The sequence below is a fragment of the Zalophus californianus genome, chromosome 11 (assembly GCF_009762305.2).
Source record: "Zalophus californianus isolate mZalCal1 chromosome 11, mZalCal1.pri.v2, whole genome shotgun sequence".
NCBI lineage: Eukaryota > Metazoa > Chordata > Mammalia > Carnivora > Otariidae > Zalophus > Zalophus californianus.
The window spans coordinates 62,546,224-62,570,227 of record NC_045605.1 but is presented as its reverse complement, the minus strand read 5'-3'; the positions used below and the strand labels follow the sequence as shown (position 1 = coordinate 62,570,227).

Here is a 24,004-nt window from a genome sequence, read left to right as displayed (position 1 = left end):
TCTTGAGCACACATAGAATTTTCTCCAGAACAAACCACATACTGGGTCACAAATCAGGTCTCAACTGATACCAAAAGACTGACATTATTCCCTGCATATCTCAGACCATAATGCTCTAAAACTGGAACTCAATCACAAGAAAAAATTTGGCAGAAATTCAAACACTTGGAAGCTAAAGACCACTCTGCTTAAGAATGTTTGGGTCAACCAAGAAATCAAAGAAGAACTTAAACAATTCATGGAAACCAATGAGAATGAAAACACATTGATCCAAAACCTATGGGATACTGCAAAGGTGGTCCTAAGGGGGAAATACATAGCCATCCAAGCCTCACTCAAAAAAATAGAAAAATCCAGAATTCACCAATTAACTTTACACCTTAAAGAATTAGAGAAAAAGCAACAAACGATGCCTAAGTCATGCATTAGAAGAGAAATAATTAAGATTAGAGCAAAGATCAATAAATTAGAAACCAGAAACACAGTAGATCAGATCAACAAAACTAGAAGCTGGTTTTTTGAAAGAATTAATAAGACCGATAAACCACTGGCCAGACTTATCCAAAAGAAAATAGAAAGGACCCAAATTAATAAAATTATGAATGAAAGGGGAGAGATCATGACTAATACCAAGAAAATAGAAACAATTATTAGAAATTACTATCAACAACCATATGCCAATAAATTAAGCAACCTGGATGCCTTCCTGGAAACCTATAAGCTGCCAAGACTGAAACAGGAAGAAATTGACAACCTGAATAGGCCAATAACCAGTAAAGAGATTGAAGAAGTGATCAAAAACCTCCCAAAAAAACAAGAGTCCAGGGCCTGATGGATTCCCTGGGGAATTGTACCAAACACTGAAAGAAGAAATAATACCTATTCTCCTGAAGCTGTTTCAAAAAAAAATAGAAACAGAAGGATAGCTTCCAGACTCATTCTATGAGGCCACCATTACCTTAACCCCCAAACCAGGAAAGCCCCCATCAAAAAGAAGAATTTCCGACTGACATCCCTGATGAATATGGATTCCAAAATTCTCAACAAAATCCTAGCTAATAGGATCCAACAATACATTAAAAGGATCATCCACCACGACCAAGTGGGATTTATCCCCGGGATGCAAAGGTGGTTCAACATTCGCAAATCAATCAACATGATAGAACACGTTAATAAGAGGAGATAGAAGAACCATATGGTCCTTTCAATTGATGTAGAAAAAGCATTTGACAAAATACAGCATCCTTTCCTGATTAAAACTCTTCAGGATATAGGGATAGAGGGAACATTCCTCAAGTTCATAAAATCCATCTATGAAAAACCAACAGTGAATATCATCTTCAATGAGGAAAAGATGACAGCCTTTCCCTTAAGATCAGGAACATATCAAGGATGCCCACTCTTGCCACTATTGTTCAACATAGTACTAGAAGTCTTAACAACAGCAATCAGACAACAAAAGAAATAAAAGGTATTCAAATTGGCAAAGAAGAAGTCAAACTCTCTCTCTTTGCAGATGACATGATATTTTATGTGGAAAACCCAAAAGATGCTGCCCCGCAAATTACTAGAACTCATACAGCAATTCAGCAATGTGGCAGGATACTAAATCAATGCACAGAAATCAGTTGCTTTCTTATACACTAACAATGTAACTGTAGAAAGAGAAATTAGAGAATCGATTCCATTTACAACAGCACCAAAAACCATAAGATACCTTGGAATAAACCGAACCAAAGGGGTAAAGGATCTATACTCTAGGAATTACAGAACACTCATGAAAGAAATTGAAGAAGACACAAAAAGATGGAAAAACATTCCATGCTCATGGATCAGAAGAATAAACATTGTTAAAATGTCTACACTACCCAGAGCAATCTATGCCTTCAATGCCATCCTGATCAAAATTCCAATGACATTTTTCAAAGTGCTGGAACAAACAATCCTAAAATTTGTATGGAATTAGAAAAGGCCCCGAATCGCCAAGGAAATGTTGAAAAAGAAAAACAAAGCAGGGGGCATCATGTTGCCTGATTTCAATCTATATTACAAAGCTGTGATCACTAAGAAAGCATGGTACTGGCACAAAAACAGACACATAGGCCAGTGGAACAGAATAGAGAGCCCAAATATGGACCCTCAACTCTATGGTCAAATAATCTTCAACAAAGCAGGAAAATATATGCAATGGAAAAAAGACAGTCTCTTCAATAAATTGTGCTGGGAAAATTGGACAGCTATATACAGAAGAATGAAACTCGACCATACTCTTACACCATACACAAATATAAACTCAAAATGGATGAAAGACCTAAATGTGAGACAGGAATCCATCAAAATCCTAGAGGAGAACATAGTTGGTAACCTCTTTGACATAGGCTACAGCAACTTCTTTCAAGATACATCTCCAAAGGCTAGTGAAACAAAAGGAAAAATGAACTTTGGGGATTTCATCCAGATAAAAAGCTTCTGCACAGCAAAGGAAACAGTCAACAAAACAAAGAGGCAACCCACAGAATGGGAGAAGATATTTGCAAATGACACTACAGATAAAGCGCTGATTTCCAAGATCTATAAAGAACTTCTCAAACTCAACACCCAAAAAACAAATAATCCAGTCAAAAAATGGGCAGAAGACATGAACAGACACTTCTCCAAAGAAGACACAGAAATGGCTAACAGACACATGAAAAAATGTTTATCATCATCAGCCATCAGGGAAATTCAAATCAAAACCAGATTGTGATACACCTTACACCAGTCAGAATGGCAAAAATTGACAAGGCAATAAGCAACAAATGTTGGAGAGGTTGTGGAGAAAGGGGAACCCTCTTCCACTGTTGGTGGGAATGCAAGTTGGTACAGCCACTTTGGAAAACAGTGTGGAGGTGCCTCAGAAAATTAAAAATAGAGCTACCCTATGATGCAGCAATTGCAATACTGGGCATTTACCCCAAAGACACAGATGTAGTGAAAAGAAGGGCCACATGCACCCCAATGTTCATAGCAGCAATGTCCACAACAGCCAAACTGTGGAAAGAGCCAAGATGCCCTTCAACAGATGAATGGATAAAGAAGATGTGGTCCATATATACAACGGAATATGACTCAGCCATCAGAAAGGATGAATACCCAACTTTTACATCAACATGGATGGGACTGGAGGAGATTATGCTAAGTGAGATAAGTCAAGCAGAGAAAGTCAATTATCATATGGTTTCACTTATTTGTGGAACATAAGGAATAGCAGGGAGGACATGAGGAGAAGGAAGGGAAAAATGAAGGGGGGAAATAGGAGGAGGAGAAGAACCATGAGAGACTACGGACTCTGAGAAACAAACTGAGGGTTTTGGGGGAGGGTGGAGGGATGGGTTAGCCTGGTGATGGGTATTAAGGAGGGCACGTACTACATGGAGCACTGGGTGTTATACCAAAATAGTGAATCATGGATCATTACATCAAAAACTAATGATGTATTGTATGGTGACTAACATAACATGATAATAACATAAAATACATAAAATAAAATAAAGCTATTAAGAACATTTTTAAAAAATAGTACAAACATCAATAGCAGCACATATTTCAAAGGCTTATTGTAGAAATTACATTTAAGAAAATTAATGCTAAATGCTTAGTGTCCCACAGTTAGTAAGGGATTAAAAAAATATGAGCTATTCTTCCTATGTGACTGGACTCCCTTCTAGGTATAACACAGCACACAGAGATAGAAATAAACCTCTGTGAGGGAGAACATGATAAAAAATCTGATGTAGCTAGTTTTGTGAATGATTGAGAACAAAATCATAGTTCTCAGAGTTAGATAAAGCCTGCCATAAGCAGCTATTCTTATCTAATAACAGCTTAAAGATCCATGACAGTTTTCATAGACATCCAAATTCTTTGACATTCCTCACATCAAGAACTAGTGTTAGAGGAGTTAGTCACACAGTTAGGTAGTCAGGGTCAGCGTCCCCAACAAGAAAATATGGAGTCAGGACAGCTAAGATAAAACAGCACTGACATCCTGTTTTGCAGCTTAGACAGGACCACACTGACATCCTGTTTTGCAGCCTTTGCATAAATGACTTCTGCAAAACATCTTAAAATAAGAAAACTAACCACAAAAGCATTTGTCAGTATCACAAGCAAGCAGCAGTTAAGACCTAAGCCCCCAGATGTCAGCAAAAAAAAAAAAAGACCATAGGCATATGGATATTAACCTAATAGGTAGACAGATATGTGACCAAAGCCCTGATTGACATAATTCAGCACACCCTGATTGCTTAAGAAAGTTCTGCAAAACAGCTCATAATAATCCCAAAACTTAGAAACTCCCAGGGCAACCCATTTGGGTCCCCTCCCTCTCCGGGAGCTTTGTACTCTTGCTTAATAAACTTTGCTTTGGGGCGCCTGGGTGGCTCAGTTGGTTAAGCAACTGCCTTCGGCTCAGGTCATGATCCTGGAGTCCCGGGATCGAGTCCCGCATTGGGCTCCCTGCTCAGCAGGGAGTCTGCTTCTCCCTCTGACCCTCTTCCCTCTCGTGCTATCTTTCATTCTCTCTCTCTCAAATAAATAAATAAAATCTTTAAAAAAAAAAAACTTTGCTTTGCTGCCCACCTCTCTTCATCTAACTAACTCTTCAAAACTAACTCTGGGACAAGATTTTACTGTATACACCCCTCATAATATTCAAAGTCTCCCATCTTCATTCTTTGAAACGGTGTGACCAAGAACCGCGGGCATTAAGGGGACAAAAATCCTGTAACAGTAGGGTTTGTGTCCTCCTGAAACTAACCAAGCTTTGTGATTACCTCAACCACAGAGTACTGCAGAACTCACGCTATAGTCCAAATGCCATGCAATTTCCACCTTGTTTGCTAAGAACACAAGCTTGTGGAGTCTTTGACCACCATATAAGAAGTCCAACTACAATAAGGTTACCATCTAGGAGAAAACATGAAGAGATGTTGGAGAAAAAAGGAAATAGAACAAAGTCTATATTATATAACTATTTATATAAATTAAAAATACATACTCATGCAAAATAAGACTATACATTTTACCAGTATACTTACATGGCCACACACATTACCATATATATCAAACCCATTAAAGCAGGTGTCTATGAAGGGAATGAGAATAAGAGTGGAAATGGAAATAAAAGGGAATAAATAAATAAGATGTGGTGAAATTGAAACCTTTACTATATGGCTGGTATAAATGTAAAATAGTGCAATAGCTGTGGAAAACAAGAAGTTCCTCAAAAAGTTAAACACAGAATTACCATATGACCCAGCAATTCCACTCCTAGATTTCAATTCCAGGAGACATTCACACAAAAACTTGTATACAAATGTTCATGCAGCATTACTCATTATAGCCAAAAAGTGAAAATAGCCCAAATGTCTATCAACTGATAATGGAAAAACAACATGGTAGATCCATACAATGGAATGTTATTCAGCCGGAGGAAGGTAGGGGGATGGGTTAGCCTGGTGATGGGTATTAAAGAGGGCACATTCTGCATGGAGCACTGGGTGTTATGAACAAACAATGAATCATGGAACACTATATCAAAAACTAATGATGTAATATATGGTGATTAACATAACAATAAAAAATTAAAAAAAAACAATGAAGTTCTGATGCATGCTACAACATGGATGAACCCTGGAAACAACATGCTAAGTGAAAGAAGGTAGACGTAGAGGCGCCTGGATGGCTCAGTCAGCTAAGCGTCTGCCTTCAGCTTGGGTCATAATCCCAGGGTCCTGGGACTGAGTCCTGCATTGGGCTCCCTGCTCAGTGAGGAGTCTGCTTCTCCCTCTACCTTTCCTCCCTGCTTGTGATATCTATCTCTCTCTCTCTCAAAAATAATAAATAAAATCTTAAGAAAGAAAGAACGAAAGAAAGAAAGAAAGAAAGAAAGAAAGAAAGAAAGAAAGAAAGAAAGAAAGAAAGAAAGAAAGAAAGAAAGATGTAAAAGGCCACAATATTATCATTCTACTTCCATGAAATGTTCAGAATGAGCAAATTCATAGAGATAGAAAGTACATTAGTGGTTTCTACAGGCTGTGAGGAGAGGAAATGAGGAGTTACTATTTAATGGAGATGAAGTTTCTTTGGGAGTGATGAAAATGTTCTGGATTTAGATAGATGATAGATAGATGATAGATAGATAGATGATAGATATAGATGATAGATGATAGGTAGATAGATAGATGATAGATAGATGATAGATGATAGATAGATGATAGATAGATAGATGATAGATATAAATAGATGATAGATAGATAGATAGATAGATAGATAGATAGATAGATAGATAGATAGATAGATAATAGATAATTTTCTCCTATTTGTTGGATTGTCTTTTCAGTCTCCTGGTAGTATCCTTTGATGTGCAACATTGTGAATATACTAAAAACCTCTGAATTATGCAATTTAAAATAGATAAAATCGTGAGTTTTATGTGAATTTAGCTCAATATGTTTACTAGGATTTACCCAGTTTCAACCAGTCCCCTGAATTTAGCTGGATATCTACCAAACCATTTTGAAAAACCACAAAATCAGCCTGAGATGTAAGAATATACATCTGGATCTCTACAAGCAGAAAAGCACTGCCTGTCAAGAGGTAGGAAAGGTGGAGTTGTGAATCTGTGGGGCACTATTGGAAGATAAACAGAAGGGGGCGGGAGCCTCCATAAGCTGGCTCACAGAGTGGTAGTAGCGGGGAAAGGGCTTTACAGCAGTACCCAGACAGGATCCAGGAGCTGCAAGTGCATTTGGGAGCCCAGGGCCACTCACTGTTTTTAGAAGCGCAAAGGGCAGGTACAAGCTGGGGCCCTTGGGATGACCTCTGAGAGAGTCATCGTGTTTGCACACTTCAGGAGGCTGTGGTTTTCAAGACTGTCCTGGAGGATTTAGTGAGGAGAACAGACTGCTATTTCTCTGCTCTCAGCCAGAGGTTTGGGTGCGGCCATTTGTGCTCTGATCCTGGAAAGAGGTTTAGAAAGCCACCAGAGAACAAAAGCTCAAAAAACCAGTTTCCACTGAGCCCAGCCTCCCCAAAGGGGCAAGGCAACTCCACCCAAGCAGGGTTGCCTGAAAAACAGCCCAGCAGGTCCCTCCCCCAGAAGACAGGCTGGAAGAAGAAGAAGAGGACGACGTAAGTCCCCATAAGTCTGTAAAATCCCAACACCTGGGGAAAATAGTATATTGAGATCCAGGCATTGCCTCATGGCTTGTGTATTTTTCAGATACAACTCTCTTTTTCTTTTTATTCTTTCTCTTATGCTTGTTCTCTGTTTTTTCTTTTTACCTTTTTCTCATTTCAACTAGATATTTAATATATCAACTTATATTTCATAGTAGCTTTTTAACTTGTACTTTTTCACACCTATATTTTTTATAGATTATGCCTCACTGCAGTCCTTTTTCCCTATTCAATATTACCTTTATATATGTACAAGTTTTACTTTCCCTGTAATTTTGGGAAGTAGTGTCCTCTAACAAACAACAAAATACACCCAGGAACAACTGAAACTCCCTACTTTGTCCACACTGAGAGATTATAGCCCGCTTCCCCTCACCCTCTTTTTTAAATTTTTAATTTATTTTTAAATTTTTAAATTTTATAAATTTCATTCCTGTGTTTCATTTTGGCTTTGTTTTTTATAGGTAGTGGCTTCCGACCACTCCAGATTTTCCTAGGATGCATTCTGCTTGGGTCGTGGTGGATATTTTGGACTCTGTACATTCCCTCAACCATCCCTCAACAGAATGACTAGGAGGAGGAACTCCCAACAAAGAAAAGAACCAGAGACAATGGCCTCTGCCACAGATCTAATGGATATGGATATAGGCAAGATGTCAGAGATAGATTTCAGGGTAGCAATTATGAAGTCAATAGCTAGGCTTGAGAAAAGCGTTAGCAACAATATAGAATCTCTAAGGGCAGAAATGAGATTTAATCAGGCTGAACTTAAAGTGCTATGAATAAAATGCAGTCTAAAGTGGATACTCTAACAGCTAGGGTAAATGAGGCAGAAGAACGAATTAGTGATCTAGAAGATAAGCTGATAGAAAGGAAGGAAGCCAAGGAGGCTAGAGATAGGCAGCTAGAAGCCCATGAGGCCAGAATCAGAGAGATCAATGACACCATGAAATGTTCCAATATCAGAATTATTGGGATCCCTGAGGGGGTGGAGAGAGAGAGGATTAGAAGGTAAATTTGAGGAAATCATAGCGGAGAACTTCTCTAATCTGGGGAAGGAAACATTCATGTCCAAGAGGCAGAGAAGACCCCCCCCAAGACCAATTAAAATAGACCAACACACCGGCATATAATAGTAAAACTTGCAAATCTTAAAGCCAAGGAAGCTATCCTGAGAGCAGCTATGGGGAAGAGATTTTTACATACGGAGGAAGGAATATCAGAATAACATCAGACCTGTACACAGAGAGCTGGCAAGCCAGAAAGGGCTGGAAAGACATATTCAGGGTACTAAATGAGAAGAACATTCAGTGAAGGATACTTTATCCAGCAAGGCTGTCATACAGAATGGATGGAGAGACAAAGAGCTTCCAGGACTGGCAGAAACTGAAAGAATATGTGACCACCAAGCCAGCCCTGCAAGCAATATTAAGGGGGATTCTATAAAAGAAGAAAGACCCTAAGATTAATATAGACCAGAAATTTAGAGAGTCAATCTATAGAAACAGGGAGTTTACAGGCAATATGATAGCACTAAAATCATATCTTTCAATAATCACTCTCAATATGAACGGCCTAAATGTTCCCATAAAATGGCACAGGGTTGCAGATTGGATAAAAACACAGGACCCATCCATATACTAGCTACAAGAACTCATTCTGAACCTAAAGACACCTCCAGATTGAAAATAAGGGAATGGAGAACCATTTATCATGCCAGCAGACCTCAAAAGAAAGCTGGGGTAGCAATTCTCATATAAGACATATTAGATTTTAAAGACTGTAGTAAAAGATGTAGAGGGACACTATATCATACTTAAAGGGTCTATCCAAAAGAAAATCTAACAATTGTAAATATCTATACCCCCAACATGGGAGCAGCCAACTACATAAACCAACTATTAACCAAAATAAAGAATGATATAGATAATAATACTTCAATAGTAGGAGACTTCAACACTACACTCTCAGCAATGGACAGATCATCTAAGCAGAAGGTCAACAAAAAACAAGAGCTTTGAATGACACACTGGACCAGATGGACCTCATAGATATATATAGAACATTCCACCCTTTTAAAACAACAGAATACTCATTCTTCTCAACTGCACATGGAACTTTCTCCAGAACAGACCACATACTGGGTCACAAATAAGGTCTCAACCAATACGAAAAGATTAAGATTATTCCCTGCATGTTATCAGACCACAATGCTTTGAAACTGGAACTCAATCACAAGAAAAAATTTGGAAGGAATTCAAATACTTGGAAGTTAAAGAGCATCCTGCTAAAGAATGATCGGGTCAACCACGAAATTAAAGAAGAATTTAAACAATTCATGAAAACTAATGAGAATGAAAACACATCAGTCCAAAACCTACGGGATACTGCAAAGGCAGTCCTAAGGGAGAAATACATAGCCATCAAGCCTCTCTCAAAAAATAGAAAACTCCCAAATGCACAAGCAAATCTTACACCTAAAGGAGCTGGAGAAAGAACAGCAAATAAAACTGAAACCAAGCAGGAGAAGAAAAATAATAAAGATTAGAGCAGAGATCAATGAAATAGGAACCAGAAAAACAGTAGAACAAATCAATGAAACTAGAAGCTGGTTCTTTGAAAGAATTGATAAGATCGATAAACCCCTGGCCAGACTTATCCAAAAGAAAAGGTAAAGGACCCAAATAAAATCATGAATGAAAGGGAAGAGATCATGACTAACACCAAGGAAATAGAAACAATTATTAGAAATTATTACCAGCAGCTATATGCCAACAAATTAAGCAACCTGAAAGAAATGGATGCCTTCCAGGAAACTTATAAACTACAAAGGCTGAAGGAGGAAGAAATAGACAATCTGAATAGATCAATAACCAGTAAGGAAATTAAAGCAGTAATCAAAAACCTCCACCAAAAACAAGAGTCCAGGGCCAGATGGATTCCCTGGGGAATTCTACCAAACATTTAAAGAAGAAATAATACCTATTCTACTGAAGCTGTTTCAAAAAATAGAAACAGAAGGAAAACTTCCAAACTCATTCTATGAGGCATTACCCTGATCCCAAAACCAGGCAAACACCCCATCAAAAAGGAGAATTACAAAACAATATCCCTGTGAACATGGATGCCAAAATACTCAACAAGATCCTAGCTAATAGGATCCAACAGTACATTAAAAGGATTATCCACCATGACCAGGTGGGATTTATTCCGGGGTGCAAAGGCCCTTCAACATTTGCAAATCAATCAATGTAATAGAACACATTAATAAAAGAAAAGACAAGAACCATATGATCCTCTCAATTGATGCAGAAAAAGCATTTGACAAAATACAGCATACTGAGGAATGTTCCCTCTGTATCATAAAAGCCATCTAGGAAAGCCCACAGTGAATATCATTCTCAGTGGGGAAAAAGTCTCAGTTTTTCCCACAACAGGGATGCCCACTCTCACCATTACTGTTCAACATAGTACTAGAAGTCCTAGCCTCAGTAATCAGACAACAAAAAGAAATAAAAGGCATTCAAATTGGCAAAGAAGAAGTCAAACTCTCTCTCTTCATAGATGACATGATAATTTATGTGGAAAACCCAAAAGACTCTACCCCCAAATTACTAGAACTCATATAGCAATTCAGCAATGTGGCATGATATAAAATCAATGCACAGTAATCAGTTGCATTTCTACACACTAATGATGACACAGAAGAAAGAGAAATTAAGGAATCAATTCCATTTACAATAGCACCAAAACCCATAAGATACCTAGGAATAAACCTAACCAAACAGGTAAAGGGACTATACTCTAGAAACTACAGACCACTTATGAAAGAAATTGAGGAAGACACAAAGAGATGGAAAAACATTCCATGCTCATGGATCGGAAGAATAAACATTGTTAAAATGTCTATGCTACCTGGAGCAATCTACACTTTCAATGCCATCCCTATTAAAATAACATCTACATTTTTCAAAGAGCGGAAACAAACAATCCTAAAATTTGTATGGAACCAGAAAAGACCCCGAGTTACCAGGGGATTGTTGAAAAAGAAAACCAAAGCTGGGGGCATCACGTTGCCTGACTTCATGCTATATTACAAAGCTGTGATCACCAAGACAGCATGGTACTGGCACAAAAACAGACACACAGATCAATGGAACAGAATAGAGACTCCAGAAATGGGCCCTTAACTCTATGGTCAACTAATCTATGACAGATCAGGACAAAATAGCCAATGGAAAAAAGACAGTCTCTTCAATAAATGGTGCTGGGAAAATTGGACAGCCACATGCAGAAGAATGAAGCTGGACCATTCTCTCACACCATACGCAAAGATAAACTCAAAATGAATGAAAGACCTAAATGTGAGACAGGAATCCATCAAAATCCTAGAGGACAACATAGGCAGTAACCTCTCCGACATTGGCGACAGCAACTTCTTCCAAGACACGTCTCCAAAGGCTAGTGAAACAAAAGCAAAAGTGAACTTTTGGGACTTCATCAAGATAAAAAGCTTCTGCACAGCAAAGGAAACAGTCAACAAAACAAAGAGGCAACCCACAGAATGGGAGAAGATATTTGTAAATGACACTACAGACAAAGCGTTGATTTCCAAGATCTATAGAGAACTTCTCAAACTCAACACCCAAAAAACAAATAACCAAGTCAAAAAGTGGGCAGAAGACATGAACAGACACTTCTGCAAAGAAGACATACAAATGGCTAACAGACACATGAAAAAATGTTCATCAGCATCAGCCATCAGGGAAATTCAAATCAAAACCAGATTGCAATACCACCTTACACTAGTCAGAATGGCAAAAATTGACAAGGCAGGAAACAACAAATGTTGGAGAGGTTGTGGAGAAAGGGGAACCCTCTTCCACTGTTGTTGGGAATGCAAGTTGGCACAGCCACTTTGGAAAACAGTGTGGAGGTGCCTCAAAAAATTAAAAATACAGCTACCCTATGACCTAGCAATTGCACTACTGGGTATTTACCCCAAAGATACAGATGAAGTGAAAAGAAGGGGCACATGCACCCCAATATTCATAGCAGCAATATCTGCAATAGCCAAACTGTGGAAGGAGCCGAGATGCCCTTCAACAGATGAATGGATAAAGAAGATGTGGTCCATATATACAATGGAATATTACTCAGCCAGCAGAAAGGATGAATACCTACCATTTCCATCAACATGGATGGAACTGGGGGGGATTATACTAAGTGAAATAAGTAAAGCAGAGAAAGACAATTATCGTACGGTTTCATTCATATGCAGAACATAAGGAATATCTTGGAGGACCATAGGGGAAGGGAGGGAAAACTGAACGGGGGGATATCAGAGGGAGACAAACCATGAGAGACTATGGACTCCGGGAAACAAACTGACAGTTTCAGAGGGGTAGAGCATGGGGGGATGGGAGAGCCGGTGATGGGTATTAAGGAGGGTACATGTTGTGATGAGCACCAGGGGTATATGCAACTAATGGATCATAGAACACTACATCAAAAACTAATGATGCACTATATGGTGGCTAAATGAAAAAAAAATAAATAAAAAATAAATAAATAAATAAATAAATAACTATAAAATAAAATACAACCCTAAAAAAAAAAAACAAACTTAATTGATCCCAGGGGTGCCTGTGTAGCTCAGTGGGTTAAGCGTCTGCCTTCAGCTCAGGTCATAATCCCAAGGTCCTGGGACTGCCCCCGCATTGGGCTCCCTGCAGGGAGACGGCTCTCCCTCTCCCTCTGCCTGCCACTTCCCTTGCTTGTTCTCTCTCTTTCTCTGTGCCAAAGAGAAAATAAAATCTAAAAAAAAAAGGACTTAAGAGATCCCGGACTTTTAGAAATCTGTTTTTGCATTGTTCACTGACAACAGTGTAATCATTGTATCCATCATATATGAGTGCATTTGTATGTAAACAAATAACTAAATATCCCCTATATTTTTCTTTCATGTCTGAATATAAGCTAAATTTACAAAATTGTATGCCTGCAAGAAAACATACAGAATGTAATTTTTTAAAAAGAGTCAAACCAAGAAACAGAACCTTAACTATAGAGAACAAACTGATGGTTACTGGGGATGGGGGGTAGGGGGATGGGTTAAATAGGTGATTAGGATTAAGGAGGGCACTTGTGATGAGCAATGAGTGTGTATGTAAGTGTTGAATCATTAAATTCTACTCCTGAAACTATTTTACACTCTATGTTAACTAACTGGAATTTAAATAAAAATTTGGTGAAAAAAAATAAACGTGTAGAGGCATTAAAAAAAAGAATATAATTTTAAAACCATGCCAATAACACTAACAACAGAATAATAATCTTTTTTAAATTTTTTATTGTTATGTTAATCACCATACATTACATCATTAGTTTTTGATGTAGTGTTCCATGATTCATTGTTTGTGCATAACACCCAGTGCTCCACGCAGAACGTGCCCTCTTTAATACCCATCACCAGGCTAACCCATCCCCCCACCCCCCTCCCCTCTAGAACCCTCAGTTTGTTTTTCAGAGTCCATCGTCTCTCATGGTTTGTCTTCCCCTCCGACTTACTCCCCTTCATTCTTCCCCTCCTGCTATCTTCTAACAGAATAATAATCTAAGAGTCAATCTACTGGAGATGTATAAGAACTTTCTCAAAGAAAGTTATGGAACTTTATTGAAGCACATAAAAAACCACTTAAATAATAAAGACAAACCATATTCGTGGAAGATAAGTCTCAATAAAGATGGCATTTTCCCTAAAGACAATTCTCAAACTATAGCCCAAAGCCTGACAAGGTTTCCATGGAATTTTAAAATTTTACCTTAAAGGGGCGCTTGGGTGGCTCAGTCGTTAAGCGTCTGCCTTTGGCTCAGGTCATGATCCCAGGGTCCTGGGATCAAGCCCCACATCAGGCTCCCCGTTCTGCAGGAAGCCTGCTTCTCCCTCTCCCACTTCCCCTGCTTGTGTTCCCTCTCTCGCTGTGTCTCTCTCTGTCAAATAAATAAAATCTTAAAAAAATAAAAAAGTATAAGTTTACCTTAAAATAATACAAGAATCTATCTAAAAAGGCAAAAGTAGCCACACTGCTAGAAGAAGAAAAATAAAGGAGAGGTACTGTTAGGAGTTAGTTGGACAAGTAGGTAGTCAGGACCGGGGTCCCCAACAAGAAAACAGGGAGCCAGGGCAGCTAAGATGAAACTGCACTAGCATCCTGTTTTATAGCTTAGACAAGATCACAAAAGCATCCTGTCTAGCAGCCTCTGCAGAAGTGACTTTTACAAAACATCCTGAAGCAAAAACAATTAACCATAAAACACTGGTCACTATCACAAGTTGAGGCAATAAGTCTCCAGATGTCAGCTCAAAAGACCATCAACACGTGAAAAATAACCTGATAGGTAGAAGGGATGCAAGATAAAAGCCCTGATTGGCACACCTTAGTAGTCAATCCAAAGGGGGCCCAGACCCAGGATGCTCAAGGTAGTTCAGCAAAAGAGCTTATAAAAACCTCTAGATTTGAAAGCCAACACAGAAACATTCTCGGACCCTCACCCTCTCCGGGAGCTTTGTATGACCACTCAATGAACCTGGCTTTGCTACCCACCACTCTTTGCTCTTCGAAGCGATGTAACCAAGAACTGTGAGCACTAAAGGAATAAAAATCCTATAACATTTGCTGGGGGCTCTCCCGGGATCTCTACCATCATCAAGGACATCTAACCATGAGTAGTGGGCAGCAAGTCTCTCTCTGTTTGTCAGAACAGTGGGCACCCGTCAGCCATGTAAGAGCAATTAGTGCGACTGCCATTCTCAAGTATAAGATGACAGGCTCTCTGGACTCCTTTCAAACTGATCCCCCAACATAAGTTGGAAACATCAGTTTGGTGAGGACTCAGAATTCCTTTTGGGGCAGATCACCAAATGTGGGGAACATAGAGAAAACCGAGCAGTAACTGAGGGTCCTAACCAAGGCTACTCTTTGGTGGACACCCGAAGGCTCTCAAAAGGACATAGTTCCTTACTTGCCCATCCAGGCGTCTGTGGAGATACCCCCCTATTACCCTTTTCTTGGCTGACTCCTCCCTAGAAAGACAAGCAGAAAAATCCTCCATACATCCTCCTGTGAATGGTTAGGGCAGCCTTCAAAGGATCATGCTCACAGTTCCCTGTTATGATGAGGAACAGCCTCCTGTTTCCAACCTTTCCACTCCAGGTATTATTCCTAAGGCCCCCTTCTCTCCTCTCTCAGACCCATGAAAGTAATCTTCATATTGACCAGAAGGGCTGGCCATCAAGACCTCCTAAGAGACCTGGTTCATGCTGTGCTTGAGGTCCCCCTTTAATTCCCCTATTAGGTAACACGGGCATTTGCCTCCTCTGCGCACACAGAAGCCAAGCATAAATGTTTCTATGTAAATAGTAATTATGTTCCTATCCCCTCAGGCTTATGCCTCTATAACATAAAAGGAGAGTTCTCATATGTGGCGGAAGCCATCTTACTCCATCTTGTAAACTATACTCCCCCCACATATGTTTTAAAATGGACACCCCATTGGTTATGTCATCTATATGTGGATTTGGCAGAACAAGACAAGGGAACAAATGTCTACCTTGGCAGCTTCCCACCTCCCATGTGGCCTATTTTATCCCTCCAGAAACTAGCTTTTGTTAACCTCTTATTGCAGCTATGTCAGACGGAACAATTCTATTATGCCCCTCATGCTGATGTAGTTTTTGAATGTTCGTGAGGTCCAAAGCCAATGGCCAAAAAGAATTCTTGAGATGTCTTCAGTGCAAAATGGTGGTTTTACTAAAGCATGGGGACAGGACCCAGGGGCAGAAATCGCTGCTGCCCCAGGATTGTGAGGAGCAACTGATTATATACTTTGGAGTTGGTGGAAGAAAAGGTAAGGGAAGTTTCAAAAGGATTTTTATATGCTAAAGAAGACTCACAGGATACAGGAGGCCTTGCTGTTGTCAAACTAAGGATGTTTTTCCCTCTAGCAAGGCATTAACATTGAGACAGGAGCTTCCTGGAGGATTATTATACTCTGCCTGCCTCAAGTGTTTATCAATGGGTTGCAGGTTATAAGAACATTTAATTTTATTTACATTTCCTCTGCCTTTGTTTCTCACATCAATGCCAAATTTCAATTGGAAAAAAAAAAAGTCTAGCATGTCCATCAACTACTAAGGCAGTCTTACTAGGTCACAGTCAGTACCCCTCGAGTCCCATGAAATGAGGGGAAAAAAAGATCAGGGAAACCACTGTCACTTTCTGGAGGTAGGGCCAAGCCTGGATAAGCACGACTACTCCCAGCACCTTGCAGTGATGACAGGGGCTCTAGCTGTCAGTTGTGTGAGTAGCTAGGGCCACATATCAAGATAGGATTAAGAGGAACTGAGGTGGGGGATGCCTTTCCTCTCTTCCCAAAAGTCTTCCTGATCAACTATAAGAAATTGAGGTAAGGGATGCCTTTTCCTGTCTTCTTATAGATGGGCAATTTCCTGACCAAAACCTGTACTCCATTAACTGACTCCCATTATGCCTTCCTGGTTTTAACTGGGAAAAAGGTGACTCATTTTCTTTTGTTCTAAGGCATGGCTACAGTAGAAATTGGATGATAGGACATGGCCACCAGAGGGAACTATCAATTATAGTACTATTTTACAATTAGACTTGTTTGGCAAATGTGAGGGGAAATGGGCGGGAGGGAGGACCTTATGTACAATCTTTCTAAGCCTTATGGAAAATAAAGGCCTGTGCCAACAGTGTAAGATTAATCCCAGCCTCCTGGCTGCTTTCTCGGGGCGGGGGGGCGGGCGGGGGGACACATCACTGGGGGATGGAAAAACAAAGGAATACCACACCAAAAGTAGATAGGCAAATGAAGTCCATAGAAAATTCTTCACCCCCATTTTCTCCTTCCTCAGGGCCTCAACCTGCTTGTCTGGGTCTTAGACCAGTTCTCCCTACCTGTCCAGCTTACCCTGAAACCCTACTTGTGCTTGGGGGCTTCTCACTCTTTCATTTCCTGGGTTAGTGGCTATAATTGGAGCCAACTGTCTGTGGTTGGTCTCCCTCAGGATGGGGACTTTATGGAATATTCCCAAGCAGCTGCTGAAACTCCCTTTGTTTTGGGGAAGTTCCCTATCTTCTCTAGCCTGATGTGGACTGTTTATTTCCAATTTGGTGAAAACACAAATGAACAAAAATCTGCTTCTGCTCATCTATCGGAGCTGATGAGGTTTAGAAATGGGAACCTTCTTTCTCTGCCTTCTGGCAGCATTCTGCCTCTTCTGTCTCCCCCTCCTCCTCCTGTTTCTACACCACCTTGGGTGCAGCATGCATACATCACTCTTCGTCTGGTCTACCTCTTCATTCTTCCAAGCTGTGTGACCAAGAACCACGGGCACTAAGGGAATAAAAATCCTGTAACAGTACTTGCCTGACCAGATAACAAAGTCTTTTAAAAACCCACACTATTTAAAATAATCTCTAATAATAACAGAGGATAAACAAATATAGCAAAGGCAGAGAATAAAAGCCTAGAAAATAAAACCTTGCATGTATACAAGCTTTGTGTATTAGAGAGAAAGTATTACAAATCAGAAGAGGAACAGGCTTACTAGATTAATGAGGCTAGGAAAATTGGCTATCTATATGGAAAATATTAAACTTAGGTACCTATTCATATCAACTAATTTAATGACTTCTTATGACAAGGCAATTCCACTCCTATGTGTACCTCTTTTAGAAAAATTTCAAACATCTTCAAATAGAAACATACAATAATTGTCACATCATGGTAATAGCAAAAGAGAATTAGAAACTACCTAATCAACTCTCAGTGGGAAACTGGACAAATATGTTATGGTACATTCATATAATGAAATTCATACACTGCGTTTTCATACAACAAAGATGAACAAATTAGATTTGTGTATTTGAACACAAATAAATCCCTTCCTTCCCCTCCATTAGAAGATTTCCTTTTTATCTTCCAGGCCTCAGTCCATCTTCCAGGAAATCTTCCCTGAAATCTCTTATCAGAGTTAGGCCCTCCTTCCAGGTTTTCACAAGATAAGACCCTATATGGCTCCTTTCACAGCACTTGCAGTTTTGTATTGCAATTGTTGATTTAATGTCCTTCTCCCCGACCCCTCTGTGACCTCTATGAGGAGTGAGATGGTTACCAACTGCCTCGTGGGTATAGTACCAGCCTATTATGCCCAGCACATGAGAGAGATTCCATGATGTTCCATAAATATTTGCTGAGTTAATGAGTAAAAGCAGCAGAGAAGGAAGGTTAGAGATAGATATATGAAATGAACATCACCCGGAAGATTCAATGTAGTGAGGCAGCAGCTTTGGGAAAATGAGGAGTGGCAAAGGAGCAAAAAGATGGAGAAAGCAGTAAGTGAAGATAAAAAAAAGAACGATTTTTGTGTGACAGAAGTGAAGAGCTTTATAACAGGAGAAGCAACAAATGCAAATACCACTGCATATCCTTTCTCACCCCTCATATACATACACAAAGCACAAACATAGATGCACATCCCTAGGAAGATTGAATTAGTGTGGGATTCCTATTCATCACTAAACAATGGAATTAGAGACACCTATGGAAGTTATTCAAAACTCTGAGTTTTTGGGCGCCTGGGTGGCTCAGTCGGTTAAGCGACTGCCTTCGGCTCAGGTCATGATCCTGGAGTCCCGGGATCGAGTCCTGCATCGGGCTCCCCGCTCAGCGGGGAGTCTGCTTCTCCCTCCGACCCTCCCCCTCTCATGTGGTCTCTCTCTCTCTCTCATTCTCGCTCTCTCAAATAAATAAATAAAAATCTTTAAAAAAAAAACAAAACTCTGAGTTTTTTTAAATTAAGTTTTAAATTAAAAACTCATGTATTTATAAGTAATATTATTTAGAAAATTTAGAAAATATAAAGGAGAAATAAGGAACAAGTATGAAACAATGTAAAGACAAAAGGGTCTTTAAGGTAGAGGGACTGCCTCAGAAACTCATGGGTTTGTTGGATGAATGGTTGGTTTAATATAATACACACCCATTAACTCACCACCCAACCTGAAAACTAGACCATTGACAATGGCTTTCATTTACTTCTATCCTTCTTCCTTATCATTTCCCCTGCCTCCAAATACCTGAGGTAACCACTACTCTGAATCTTGTGTTTTTCTCACCTACTTTTTAAAAATATAGTTTGAACACATATATTTATTTCTAAAATATGTATTGTTTAGTTTTAACATCCTAGAAAGAGTCTTAAGTGTTCCATAATCTTGGATTTATATTTTTCACTTAGGACATTATTACTAAGATTCACCCACATTGTCATGTTGAGTAAGGGACAGGAGGGGCTAGGCAGGGAGAGATAGATAGGAGGCTATGTGATCAGGTTCACAGAAATCCCAAAAATGCAGAGGTATAAGGAAATCAGAGATAAGGGAACACACCAGACCACCCTGCCCTAGTTGTCCAAGGTGGGGGAGGAGGGGTGTCTTTTTTTATGACAGTCACCTGTGACCAACAAAGAATAACCAGACCCTAAAAAGAAATAAGCCATTAAAGATGTTATCACCAGTCCTCACTCAAACCAAGATGTCACAAGAATGTTAAGGCCACAAGTTCCCTGGTCAGTTCTAAATAAAAGACTGTCAGTGAAGGCCCACGTTGACAACCCTGTCAGGACCCCTCTCACTCCTGAGAGCTTTTTCTGTATCCTTGTTTAATAAAACTCTATGACTTTACTCACTCTCCTTTGTCTGTGAGACTCATTCTTTGACTCTGTGAGACAAGAACCTAGCTCTCCCACTTCAATATGTAGCTGTGGTTCATTTTTGGACTGTCATGTAAAAATATTACCTAGCATTATGTAAGTATGCTAGAATGTATCTATTGTCCCAGACATTTGTTTTGTTTCCCCAGATTTTTCTTAAGACTTTATTTATTTATCTGAAAGACAGAGAGAGAGAGAGCACAAGCAAGGGGAGGGGCAGAGGGAGAGGGAGAAGCAGACTCTCCACTGAACAGGGAGCCCAATGAGGGGCTCAATCCCAGGACCTTGAGATCATGACCTGAACCAAAAGCAGACACTTAACCGACTGAGCCACCCAGGCGCCCCAGATTTTTCTTTTATAAATAATGCTGCTACAAACATCTTTGGCCATATCCCTTGATGCAAATATGCCAGAGTTTCTCTTGGACATATGCCTAGGACTGGAATTGTAGGGCATATAAATGTTCAACTTTACAAGATAAATCCAAACTTTTTTCTAAAGAAGCTGTGCCAATTTACACCCCCACCACAAAAGTGTAGAAAACATCTAGTTGATACAAATCCTCTTCAATACTTGATATTTTCTTCTTAATTTTGCCAAATATGTCTATAGTGAAATCTTAGTGTGGTCTTGATCAGCATCTCCCTAATCACGGTGAAGCCCAACACCTTTATTAGCCATATATCTGTGTTAGTTATAACATTTGTCATTTTTTCAACTGTGTGGTTCAAGGTAGTTTTCCTGGAAGAAAACAGAAAATCTTCCCACTGGGCATTAGCATGGCATGTAGACTGGGGAAAAAAGGCTTTCACCCCTACATTGGAAATTTATTGACCAGGTGCTAGGAAGTTACCTCAATATCAAATAGTGCAATAGTGAGCAAATGTGCATGCTTAGCTAAACCTGAGGAGCTCTGAGAGAGGAAATCATTTTATCATTCTCTCTCACTACCAACCTTCCTAAGAGTAACAGTAACATTTCCTGGTGATATGCCTGGGTTCCCACCTCATTAAACCTTCTGGAAAACCCTTGCCACCACCTTGACCCACCTTTTTTGTCACAGGACTGCCTACAAGCCAATTTTCATCCTGGATCCTGACACAGAGCTCCTGAAACCCTCATAAATCCCTAAGCGATAAGAACACTGGAAGCATCTTTTGTTCTAATCAGGCAATTCTGGGTGGGCTCCTGGAGGGTTTCTGGATGGGGACTAGTTACCAGAAAGACAAAGCCATGATTAGAAGTTTGGAATTTTCAACTCCAACCCTCCCATTCTCCAGAGAAGGGAAAGGGGTTAGAAATGGAGTTAATAATAGATCATGCTTAGGTAAGGAGGCCTTCACAAAATCCCAATAGTAAGGGGTTCAGAGAGCTTCCAGGTTGGTGAATACATCTACACACCATGAGAATAATACACCCCAACTCCATGGGGACAGAAACTCCTGTGCTCAGGACCCTCCCAGATGAACCCTTACCCTATGTATATCTTCATCCAGCTGTTCATCTATATTTTTTATCATATACTTTAATTAACTGGTTAGTACATGTTACTCTGAGTTCTGTGAGCCACTCTAACAAATTTATCAAAACTGAGGCAGGGGTAATGGGACCCTCTGATTGTAGCCAATTCAGACAAGTTGTGAGTTACGTGAGGGCATACTGCTTGCGACTGGCATCTGAAGGGGGGCAGTCTCCTGGGACTGAGTCCTTAACCTTGGGTGTGAAACTATAGCGAGGTAGGTAGTGTCAGAATCGAGTTAAATTGTAGGATATTCAAATGGTGTCAAAGAATTGCTTGTTGTAGGGAAAACTCCCACATATATGGTGTTGAAACAAAGACGTTTTTTCCTAACACATCTGGCTTATCTGATTTTTTCCCTCTCTTCTCCTTCTTTTTCTTTGTTGTCAGTTTATCTCCCACCAGATTTCAGAATAAGCCTACAGAGTCCCTTAAAAGATATATTTTCTCTCAGCCAAAGATGAGCCAACTGGAAGGAAAGGATCAGAGGAAAATGCCAGGCAGGAGAGATCCAGTGATTTCATCTGCCCTTCTCTCTCTAATCAATGGATTAATTGGTTAGACTTTTAGTCAAAGGATTCCACTCCACAGAACTTTTAGTCAAAGCTGGGATTAGGGTGAGAACTTGAGTGAGGCAAGTGAGGGGCCTAGAGTACAAACTTTAAGTGTGCCTTCACTCTCAAGTTCCCTTGAGCCTAAACGTCTCTCTCGCCTTGCTTGCCCTAGTCCCAGCCCTGAGTGGGCCCCTGGGTCACTGGCTCTCTATATCCCTGGGAATGTCTGGGTGAACTTCTTTTTCCTCAGTGTATTAAGAATAAGGGTAGAATTTTTCAAATGGAAAGGTTGAAAACTGTAAGAAAAAAAACACATGGAAGCCTAGAGGAAAGTTTCCAAGGAACATTCATTAGTCACTCAACAAATAATCATGTTTATTTTTGTTTGTTTCAAATTTTTACTTAAATTCTAGTTAACATACAGTGTAATATTAGTTTCAGGAGTAGAATTTAGTGATTCATCACTTACATATAGCACCTAGTGCTCATCACAAGTGCCCTTTTAATACCCATCACTCATTTATCCCATCCCCCACTGACCTCCTTTCAGCAACCCTGTTTCTTCTCTCTAGTTGAGTCTGTTTCTTGGTTTCCCTCTTTTTTTTTTTACCTCATTTTTCTTCTTAAATTCAACATATGAGTGAAATCATATGATATTTGTCTCTCTCTGACTTACTTATTTCACTTAGCATAAAACTCTCTAGCTCCATCCATGTCATTCCAAATGGCAAGATTTCATTCTTTTTTATGGTTGAATAATATTCCATTGTATATATATACCACATCTTCTTTATCTATTTATCAGTCGTTGGACATTTGGGCTCTCTCCATAGTTTGGCTATTGTGGACATTGCTGCTATAAGCATTGGGGTGTATTTGTCCCTTCGAATCACTATGTTTGTATCCTTTGGATAAATACTTAGTAGTGCAATTGCTGGGTCATAGGGTTGTTCTATTTTAACTTTTTGAGGAACCTCCATACTGTTTTCCAGAGTGGCTGTACCACCTTGCATTCCAACCAACAGTATAAGAGGGTTTCCCTCTTCTCCGGATTCAAGCCAAGACCTGTGTTTTCCGTGTTGCTAATTTTAGCCATTCTGACAGGTATGAGGTGATATCTCAATGTAGTTTTGATTTGTATTTCACTGTTAATGAGTGATGTTGAGCATCTTTTCAGGTGTCTATTGGCCATTTGGATGTCTTCTTTGGAGAAATGTCTGTTCATGTCTTCTGCCCATTTCTTGATTGGATTATTTGTTCTTTGGGTATTGAGTTTGATAAGTTTTTTTTATAGATTTTGGACACTGACTCTTTATCAGATATGTTATTTGCAAATATCTTCTCCCATTCCATATGTTGCCTTTTAGTTTTGTTGATTGTTTGATTTACCATGCAGAAGCTTTTTATTTTGGTGAAGTCCTAATAGTTTATTTTTGCTTTAGTTTCCCTTGCCTCAGGAGACATATCCAGAAAGAAGTTCTATGGCCAAAGTCAAAGAGGTTTCTGCCTATGTTCTCCTCTAGGATTTTGATGGTTTCCTGTCTCACACTCAGGTCTTTCATTCTTTTTTATTTTTAATTTTTTAAATTTAAATTCAATTTAGTTAACATACAATGTATTATTAGCTTCAGGGGTATAATTTAGTGATTCATCAGTTGCATATAACACCCAGTGCTCATTACATCAAGTGCTATTCTTAATGCCCATCACGCAATTACTCCCTCCCCCCATGTACCCCCCTTCAGCAACTCTGTTTGTTTCCTATAGTTAAGAGTCTCTTATGGCTTGTCTCCTTCTGTGATTTCATCTTATTTTTCCTTCCTTTCCCCTATGTTTATCTGTTTTGTTTCTTACATTCCATATATGAGTGAAATCACATGGTATTTGTCTTTCTATGACTGATTTATTTC

General features: G+C 39.5%; 1 protein-coding gene across 1 annotated transcript in view; it reads left to right on the top strand.

Annotated features, from left to right (window-relative positions):
- Window positions 1-14,631: 14,631 nt before the first annotated feature.
- LOC113913637 (interferon-induced very large GTPase 1-like) overlaps window positions 14,632-24,004 on the top strand; it is a 41,525-nt gene continuing 32,152 nt past the window's right edge. The window contains 1 exon segment of the mRNA XM_027577898.2: window positions 14,632-14,864. Coding sequence (XP_027433699.2) covers window positions 14,632-14,864 — 233 coding nt within the window.